The 10529-nt window shown below is 42.8% G+C and overlaps 2 protein-coding genes across 9 annotated transcripts in view; both read left to right on the forward strand.

Annotated features, from left to right (window-relative positions):
* The window catches only part of ZBTB38 (zinc finger and BTB domain containing 38), a 37052-nt gene extending 30539 nt beyond the window's left edge, over positions 1-6513 (forward strand). For all 8 annotated transcript variants that reach the window (XM_021395420.1, XM_021395421.1, XM_021395413.1 and 5 more), the window contains one exon: positions 548-6513. In XM_021395420.1, the coding sequence (XP_021251095.1) occupies positions 548-4129 (3582 nt within the window). In that variant the 3' untranslated portion in view covers positions 4130-6513. The remainder of the gene's footprint in view (positions 1-547) is intronic.
* The window catches only part of RASA2 (RAS p21 protein activator 2), a 46089-nt gene continuing 45825 nt past the window's right edge, over positions 10266-10529 (forward strand). The window contains exon 1 of the mRNA XM_021395027.1: positions 10266-10453. Coding sequence (XP_021250702.1) covers positions 10393-10453 — 61 coding nt within the window. The 5' untranslated portion in view covers positions 10266-10392. The remainder of the gene's footprint in view (positions 10454-10529) is intronic.

Here is a 10529-nt window from a genome sequence, read left to right on the forward strand (position 1 = left end):
CAAATACCTCAACCACGTGCTGGGGGAGTTCCCTGGAGGGTTCAATGAGTCATTTAGTGTGAATCTGGGCAGATACAGCCACTGGCACAAATGAACGCTGGCAACTGCGGTCCCCAGTGAAAGGCACCGGGTGTGTGGCTGAGCCACGCAGCGCGGGGAAGATCACCTGCCTCTTGCTGAGGAGCTACAGGTGTCCCTGCACCCTTGATCTGTATGTAGGCATCTGTTGAGGCAGTAGCACAGCTGGAATAAAATGGGGAATGTATAACTGATGGATGTGATGATGCATCTAAGATTGTAATATCAGGCAGCTGGGAGAAAATAATTTCTACCTCGAGATCACTCTGTGTCAATCATCCTGGTGTCCTGAGAAGCCAGGTTACCTTCAATATCATTGGCACTAGTGAATGTAAGTAACTTCAATGCGAAGTGCTATGACAAAAGTTAGTACATTAAAAACAAAAAAAACAAAAAAAACTATAAGAGAAATACAGAACAATAAATTTGATATGTAATTTAAATGAATCCTTCTTCTTTTTCGTTATAGATGACAGTCATGTCCCATTCAAAGGATCTCAAGGACGACTTCCACAGTGACACTGTACTTTCCATTTTAAATGAACAGCGCATTAGGGGTATTTTATGTGATGTCACCATAATTGTGGAGGACACCAAATTTAAAGCCCACAGTAATGTGCTAGCAGCTTCAAGTCTTTACTTTAAAAACATCTTTTGGAGTCGTACTATCTGTATTTCAGGTCATGTACTGGAATTAGATGATCTCAAAGCTGAAGTGTTTACAGAAATACTGAACTACATCTACAGTTCCACAGTGGTTGTTAAGAGGCAGGAGACTGTAACAGACCTTGCAGCTGCAGGGAAAAAACTGGGAATATCATTTCTTGAAGATCTTACAGATGTTAATTTTTCAAGCTCCCCCTGCCCTTATGCATACTGTGTTAACGAGAAAGGGACTGTCAAAGAGGAAAAACATGAAAAGAGACACGAAGACTCTGCTGTGACAAATGGACCTCGAATTACAAATGCATTCTCAATTTTTGAAACTGAAAATAGTTTGTTTTCACCGCTTGATTTGAGGGCAAACTTTAAAAAGGTATCCGAGACAATACAAACGCCCAGCATCAGCACTGACAGAAGCAACACTTGCAAAGAGGCAGAACCAGCCAGTACGTTGGCAGAGCACTCCTATGCCGTTTCTTCGGGGGTAGATACTTCTCAAGGAACGCCTCACTTTGAACAGGACAGCAGCTCTTCATACAAGGTAGGTGAAGACCACTATGAAAATCTCCGAGCTACGCCACTCATTCAGCCAGTAAAACAAGCATGTAGTACTACCCCTAAAGCAGCCTTCAAGTCCCAGGGTACTGGTTTGGCTGTAGCTAAAGTACCAGCCTCTACAGTAACCAACACAGAAGCCCAACGTGAAGCAGTTAATGATCAAAGAATTATTTCCATTCCAAAACCTCAGAATAAAGCAGGAGATTTCCAATTGTCCAGAGAAGAGGAAAACACATCTGCTAATATATCTGGATCTGTGACAACTGTTGTTTCACCTTCTTACAGCTGTAATTGCTGTGCAAAATCGTTCAGTGACAGGGCGTTACTCAGTACCCATCTTCAACTCCATTCAGAGCATCAGGAAACTTTCATATGCAAATACTGCAGCAAACAATTTGCAAATCTAAACATACTGGAAAGTCATGAACAAGTCTGTGTGAGATCAAGTAGCTTATCTGTTCACAGTGGGAATGAACAAAATTTTTCAGATAATTATACTGCTACAGATGGAAGGAATGAGAGTTCATATGCGAACACAGAGCCTCTATTGTCTGAAAACAGCATAACTGATTATTCTAATGCAAACTGCGCTTTACCAGAAACAGATCACTTGGTTAAAGTTGTCGATGGGCAGATATTATATACTTGCATCGTTTGCAAACGTAGTTATGTAACATTGTCGAGCCTTCGAAGACATGCAAATGTGCATTCATGGAGAAGAACGTACCCATGTCACTACTGCAACAAAGTATTTGCTTTAGCTGAGTATCGCACAAGACATGAGATCTGGCACACTGGAGAAAGGCGGTATCAGTGCATTTTCTGCCTAGAGACTTTCATGACTTACTATATACTAAAAAATCATCAGAAGTCTTTCCATGCAATTGACCATCGTCTCTCAGTAAGTAAGAAGACAGCCAATGGAGGCTTAAAACCAAGTGTGTACCCCTACAAACTTTACCGACTTCTGCCCATGAAGTGCAGGCGACTACCTTATAAGTCCTACCGAAATTCTACGTATGAAAACGTTCAAACAAGTAGCCAGGTTAATGAAACTTCTTCTAGCAACTGCTTCATTCAGAGTTCTCTTAGCTCTGAGCTACCACCGCTGAATTTTCAGAGTAATATATTAACAAACAACAGAACTCTTGTCTTGGACACTTCTTCATGTAATGATACCACATGTTCCACAAATCCTCAGAACTCTTCCTCTTGGGGAGTAGGTATCTTGAATTCTGATCTGCAAAGAGACTTCTTCACCGCTGACAAAAGAGTTCCCACTGCTACAAATGACTCTGGTTCTCATGAGTATGATTCCTCAATTGTGTCTTTAACTAATGTGAATGAAAATTCAACCTCTGTAATCAGTTACAGCAGTTCTGCACCCTCTGTTATAATGCACAGTAGCAGAGTTTCATCAGTAATAATGCACAGTAAAACAATCACTTCTGTAGAAAACAATAAGACAGAATCTTCTAATAGTGTACCTAGTCAACCTGTAAGTGATGATTGTAAGTATGGGTCAGATAATTATGGAAAATGCGTTGCAAAATCAAAACCTATTAAGGAGAAAAAGAAAACACTGCTCTGCAACAGAGCAGAAGCAGCTGAGGATACGCAGCACATCCAAGGATCTGGAGGTTCATCTAGCAAAACCACTAATACTGCTGAAGAATCGAGTAAAACTGAGACTTACATTGCAAAGCCTGCCTTACCTGGAACATCTACTGACAGCAATGTTGCTCCTCTTTGTCAAATAACAGTAAAAATTGGTAACGAGGCTATTGTAAAAAGGCATATATTAGGATCTAAGCTATTTTGTAAAAGGGGACGAAAATCTAAACACGAGTCCAAACAGGACAATCTAAATGAGGAATCAGAAATGGAGATAAAAGAGAAAAGTCCATCTAGGCTCTATAGCTCAGAATGCCTGGAGCTGACAGAAATGTGTGATGATGTAAGTGATCAGGACTCCAGTGATAAACCCTGGAGACCATATTACAATTACAAACCAAAAAAGAAATCTAAACAGCTAAGAAAAATGAAAAAGACCAAATGGAGGAAAAAGCATGGAAACAGGAATACCATTATGGAAAGTCACAGTGCGTGCAGTCGAGAGTATGCGCTCAGAAGTGCTCCTGAAGAAAAGGCAGTTAGTCAAGAAGAGAACACAGAAATGCCCAGTCTTCATTGTGAGCTCTGTGAAGGAGATCAGTCTTCCACTACAGAAACTCAAGAACACGTACATTGGCATGTAGCTACTTCAAAGCCTTACATTTGTGAATTATGCCAAAAACAATTTCAAAGTCCATCCACCTTAAAAATGCATATGAGGTGTCACACGGGGGAAAAGCCCTTCACCTGCAAAACCTGCGGTAAATGTTTTTCAGTCCCTGGAAATTTACAGAAACACGAACGTATTCACCTGGGTGTCAAAGACTTTGTTTGTCAATACTGTAATAAGGCATTCACTTTAAATGAAACACTCAAAATACATGAAAGAATTCATACTGGAGAAAAACGCTACCACTGTCAGTTCTGCTTACAGAGTTTCCTGTATCTTTCTACCAAAAGGAACCATGAGCAAAGACATATACGTGAGCATAATGGAAAAGGATACGCTTGCTTTCAGTGCCCCAAAATTTGCAAGACAGCAGCTGCTCTGGGAATGCACCAGAAGAAACATCTATTCAAAAGTACAGCTCCGCAAGATAGAAAAGAACAGTTTTGCAATGAAAATGCTCAGCTGTTGGAAAATCAGCATTTCCTTGGCTCAGAAGAAAGTGAAGGGAAAACCATACAAAACGTAACTCCAGAAGTTATACTGTGAGTGACAGTTCTTCAAAAGAGAAGAAAAATATGAAACTATATATTGAAGAAAATGCAGATGCATTGAATGGGGAAAAGTGTCCACACGGATAATTTACGAAGATCAAATGTCTTCATTTAAACATATGTCAATATATGCAAACGAAAAAAAAATAACACTGAAAAGAAAAACTAGTATTTGCAATAATACGAACTTAATTTGAAAGACTCCAAATACTTTTGCCAGAATAGACTTCTAGCATACATGTAGAAAGAAAGAAAGAAGAAAAAAAATTAAAAAAAAACCAACTAAGCTCCTTCTACACAAAGCTAGAATAAACTAGGCACTGTACTATTTTACAGTGCTGTTTTTTGGTCAGAATCATTCTGGACAAAATAAATATGTAGGTTCAAATTATATACTATAGAAGGAATTTTTGCTGCAGAAATCATATATCACATTTTTTTTTAACAAAGGTAATGTGTTTATAAACAAATTGTGATTTAGTGTATTCTACAGTGAAGGTGGGCAGTGTTTCATCAGTTGGGGTATGCTGAAGTACAGTTGAGTTTTGGAGTGCTTTTCTGTAACTCAACATTTACAAAACATACACAGAAGTATAAACCTTTTTTCCTTTCCGTTTTCAGTTTTGTAGTTACCATAATAAGCATTAAGTCTCTGAGTGCTTGTGCAGAAAGTATGCCAGATAAGAGGTATCTCTGAAACACTTAAAGATTCAGTGCAAATCTTAGTAGCCAGTCTTCCAAACGGCAGAAGTTCCAAAAGATTGAACTGTAAAGTTATTCAGGTCATCTGTCTGAAAGAAAATTGTTCTCTTTAAATAGCATAGTTTAAAGAACTCATGTGTATAAACTTCCACCTCCTGGTGAGTCTGAAACTCCAGTCTTTTAGAAATATCATTCTTCTCAGCAGAAGAAGAGGAGATGAGAGAGTCTTCCTCCACATCCTGGTGTAATGCCTGGACAACAAATGACAGAGCAGCTCCCAGTGTATGCTTTGATTTTGGGAGGAAGAGGTAAATAATCAGGTTCTTGCTTCCGTGTATATCCCTGAGGTAGTTTCCATATATAACAGGGGTAGGGCCAATCTGTGGGGTTCCTTGTCATCCGTATGCCTTAAATGCAATATCAGTACTTTATATGTCCCTTCTCAGTGAGCTCGCTGAATGTCCCAGCGTCTCACCCCAGGCAAGCTTCATCCCAATGTCCCTTGGCCAAGCACAGTAGGCCCAGAGGAGAGGGGTGCCAGCATCGGGTTGCTGGAAGAAGCAGTGCTGGCCTTTCTGCTTCCCTTATCCTGCCACTCCAAAATGTTATGGTGAGCCTTCTGGCTGCGCAGTTTGCATTCACCAGGAATCAGGAGGGTAAGCTTCTGAGAGAAGACATCACTGAAATTAATAGTACAGTTAATCACATTTTCACAAAATAGTGTTATTTTTAGCCACAATGAAGAGGTTTAAAAAGTTGAAGCGGTTAAATGTCTACAAGTTGCATATTACATCATAGGGCTCTGTTGTACTCTATCTGCACTTCCAATTTGTCATGTACATTCATTATTACAAAGTGTTAAAAGTGTTTTAAGTCTGGACAAAGGTCAGTGAACCTCAATTCTATGTGCAAATATGGTACACAATTTGTTTACTTGGTTTTCCTGAATATTCTAAAGGAAATTATAGCTTGGGTATGATAAAACTACAGTTGAAATTATAGTACAGTATTGATTGAAGTAATAATGTAGTCCACTTATTTATCCTGTCATTGATGAATGCTGTGAGCCCTTTGAGAAATGTTTGGTTTCACAGCAGTTTTGGTTCCATTTTAAATTAGGATAACAGTAGAAGAAACACAGGAAAGTACGATGATGTTTCAAAGAAAGTACACGAAGATATTTTCTAAGTGGACTTGTATGATGATAATTATAGACCAAAGCAAATAAGGTAGAATATTTATACATATAAAGATAATTTTACAAATATTTTATATAACTGTATAGTTCATAAGAAAAATATTGATAGCTCATGTTAGGTTTGGGGGGGTTTGTATATTTTGATAAAAACAATGACTTTGTAACTCTGTATATTATCTACAATTTATAGCAAAGGAGTTTTAAGATGGCAATGTCATGTTTATAGTTCAATTGTGGCACTTTTACTACAAGTAACACGTTGAAGTAATGAGTTAAGTATTAATGACCAAATTAGAATTACGATAAGTGTAAGAGAAAGTAAATACTGTATGTTGTCAAAGACTGTAATTTGCTGCATCTGTATTTTTGTTTAGAAGAAAATATTAAATGCAGATGTTAAGGATTGATAAAGAGTCTAATTTTATTTTTAGAGAAAGTTATTATAACTGTTTTTGCTTGATTAAAATAACCTCTTCCTATTTTTCTGTAAGTCTCTCCATTTTTTAAGTTAAAACTTAATCTTATACAATCCAGAGATGATGTATCTTCTAACATATATTTCGTTATAAGATTAAGCAGCACAGTTACCAAATGTTCCCTTTGTTAAAGTCAGAACAGTGAATTGAGAACATGCCAAGGGAAGCGATGGTATCTGCTGGCATGGTGCAGTAATGGGTGAACACAGTGCTGAGGCGAACAGAATCTACCTGTGTGGTACCTTAAAGGAGTGGAAGACAGGTAAACTGGGCTTAATGCTTTGCAACAGCTTTAACATGTTTTCATGATGACCCAAAACTTAAAAAATCTTACTTAAAATTCTGATGCTATCCTCGTGGTATAGATTGTGTATTTTACGCTGTGCACTTCCAAGGATTTGGGACTACTGCCAATATGTATAGTTACTTAATTGCATAAGAGAATATGAAGATATGAACAAAATAGAAGACTATGCATATGCAACATACTTCCCACTTCAGCTAGATGTCACTCCTCTGTAACTTGCATTTAAAGTTAAATTTAAGCTAAATTATGTAGAGCATTTTGGGATCGTCCTCAGTAGAGATGTTTACCTAAACAAAGAAATTCAGAAGTTGGCTACATGTAATATATATTTTTCTGTCCTGTTTAAAAAAATAATTAAAAATTACTTTAAAGAAAGGTGATGTTAAGTTAAACAGTGAGCTCCAGATGTCATGTAACCTCCAAGAGTGTTATGAAAGAACTGAAGTCACATATCTACATCAAAAGTGTTGCAGCACACAGTTAACCAAACTTCTTCCTTCTCTCATCAAGAGTTTTCCATCCCAGAGCTCTCAACTCTGAGCCTGGGTTCACCACCCGCAGGTCAGACAGGGCAGCCAACCTACTGGAAGCCAACTGTAGATAATCAAATCCTTCAATTTGTGCTATTGAGGAAGCTGTCACTTCTAGCGGGTAAAAATCAGCTTATGCAAACCCATGTCTTTGTACAGGTTTGTGTTTTGCATGCATACAAATTCCCCCATTACAGTATGAATAAGCAGCTTCTTGTCCCCTGAGCCGCTCCTGCCACCTTTATCTCTTTTCCTTTAACCTGATGTGGAGTGTGGGAATGAAGAGGGATTTTCACAGCTGCTGGAAAACCGCCAAGCAATGGGGCTGACTTTTGCCTGACAGCCAAATTACAAGGCTCCATGACATATAATAACAGTGAGATTCATGCTGGAGAAATGAATGGTCATGGAACCACAGCAAAAGACTTCAACTTGAGACAAATAATAAATGCTGGCTTGAAACTTTCTAAGCTTCCCCATAGCAGACTGAAGAGGACCATATGAGCCTAAGGTGAAAAACCCTAGTCCCCTACTAACTTACTTTCTAAGGGAGCTTTTTCCTTGATGCCCAGCTTAATGACGTCTTTGCTGTAGGACTACAGCCACTGCAGGGTTTTGCTGGAATGTGTGCCTGCGGGGCCTAGAGCTGCTGCACCTCCAGTGCTGCAGTTCCACTGGACTATTCTGCACCTGTAGCTGCAAAAGTGCGGAGCCCAGCACTGGTGCTGGGACCAGGGCTCGTTCCAGGTAGCAGTGAGGTCCCAGGGTTTCAGATGAAGATCCATAGCTTCAGAAAACGCTAATGTAAACTGTAATGAAAATTAATTCTTGATGAGGGTAGGCTGCAGCACTTCACTTGTAGTCTATCACAGAATCATAAAGGTTGGAAAAGACCTCTAGTCAAAAAGATCTAGTCTCACCATCCACCTACCACTATTATTGCTCACTAATCCATGTTCTTAGTGCTACATCTACCTGAACAACTTCAGGGATGGTGACTCTACCACCTCCCTGGGCAGCCTGTTCCAGTGTCTGACTACTCTCTTGGAGAAGTATTCCCTAATATCCAACCTGACCCTCCCCTGGAACAACTTAAGGCCATTACCTCTTGTCCTGTCACTGTTACCTGAGAGAAGAGGCTGACTCCACCTCGCCACAACCTCCTTTCAGGGAGTTGTAAAGAGCAATAAGGTCTCCCCTGAGCCTCCTACAGACTGAACAATCCCAGTTCCCTCACCTGCTCCCCACAAAACTTATGTTCCAGACCCTTCAGTTTCACTGCCCTTTGGACATGCTCCAGGGCCTCAGTGTCTTTCTTGCAGTGAGGGGCCTGAAGCTATGCACGGTACTTGAGATGCGGCCTCACCAGAGCTCGTTCAGAAGGAAGATCACCTCCTTGCTCCTGCTGGCTGCACTGTTGCTGATGCAAGCTGGGATGCCATTGGCCTCCATGACCACCTGTGCACACTGCGGGCTCGTGTTCAGCTGTGTGTTGACCCAATCCTTTTCCTCTACACAGCCTTCCAGCCACTCTGCTCCAAGCCTGTACTGTTGCCTGGGGTTGTTGTGGCCAAAGTGCAGGACCCAGCACTTGGTCTTGTTGAAGCTCACCTCATTGGCCTCAGCCCACTGATCTAGCCTGTCCAGATCCCTCTGTAGGGCCTTGCTACCCTTAGGTGTTTAACGCTTGTTCCCAACTTGGTGTCATCTGCAAACTTACTGAGGGTGCACTCAGTTCCCTCATCCACATCATCACGTTGTGTGATTGCACTCAAGATGACGCGTTGTGTGTGCTGGCAGCTTGGAAGGCCAACTATGTTCTGGGCTGCATTAGAAGAGGAGTGGCCAGCAGGGAGAGGGAGGTGGTGATCCCCCTCTACTCGGCTCTTGTGAGGCCCCATCTGGAGTACTGCGTCCAGGCCTGGGGGCCCCAGCACAAGAAAGATGTGGAGCTCTTGGAACAAGTTCAGAGGAGGGTGACTAAGATGATCAGAGGGCTGGAGCACCTCTCCTATGAGGAAAGGTTGAGGGAACTGGGCTTGCTTAGTTTGGAGAAGAGAAGGCTCTGGGGAGACCTCATTGTGGCCTTCCAATACTTGAAGGGAGCGTATAAACAGGAGGGGGAACAATTGTTCACGAGGGTGGATAGCGATAGGACAAGGGGGAATGGTTTTAAACTGAGACAGGGGAGATGTAGGTTAGATATTAGGAGGAAGTTTTTCACACAGAGGGTGGTGATGCACTGGAACAGGTTGCCCAAGGAGGTTGTGGATGCCCTGTCCCTGGAGGCATTCAAAGCCAGACTGGACGTGGCTCTGGGCAGCCTGGTCTAGTGGTTGGCGACCCTGCACTCAGCAGGGGGGTTGAGACTCGATGATCTTTGAGGTCCTTTTCAACCCAGGCCATTCTATGATTCTATGATTCTGCGATCTGCTCCATTATCTGTCTATGCACATGTCTGGTTGATGTAGTGTTCATGTGAGGGAAGAAGTGCTCAGTACACCTGTTCCCTCATAGAAGGCTGAAAACCGAAACATTTCATGTTCTGTGCTGTTACACAGAGGTGAACGAGCAGAGACCCGGCAAAGCCCATCAGGCACCAGTGCCAAGTCCGAGTGCTGGAGCACACCAATCTGAAGCAGCACTCTGTAACAGCTGCAGAACGCGGTATTAGCGTTACAAGTATGGGCGTCCAACATGCTTCTCATCTACAGCTTCTGTCTCCTGTGAAAGTAACACACGGGACAAAGAAGAGTACTGCCCCAGCGGGCTGCCAGAGCGCTACCATCAAGCGGGCGCACAGCGCGGGCCGCACACACGGCAGTAAGCAGAGCGGGGCGGGGCGGCACCACCCCTCCGAGGGCTGACGGGAAACGGCCCGAGTACGCACGCGCGCCGTCGCCGCGCGCCGCTCTGTGGTACCCCCCGAGGGCCCTGGAAGGCGGAGCGGGACAGGGAGGGGCGGGCGAGGGACGGGTGGCGGGGCCGCTCCTTCCTCCTCGCCCCTCCCTCGGCGTGCAGTGCGCAGGCGGTGGCGCTGGCGCGATGGCGGCCCAGGACGGCGGCGACGAGGTGCGGGTGCTGCAGAACCTCCGGGGCAAGATCTGTAAGTGCGGGCGGTGCGGCGGGGCGGGTCGCGGGGGGGCCGGGTAAGAGCCTGGCGGGAGCCTGGCGGGCGGGGC

The sequence above is a fragment of the Numida meleagris genome, chromosome 4 (assembly GCF_002078875.1).
Source record: "Numida meleagris isolate 19003 breed g44 Domestic line chromosome 4, NumMel1.0, whole genome shotgun sequence".
In the NCBI taxonomy this organism is placed as follows: Eukaryota; Metazoa; Chordata; class Aves; order Galliformes; family Numididae; genus Numida; species Numida meleagris.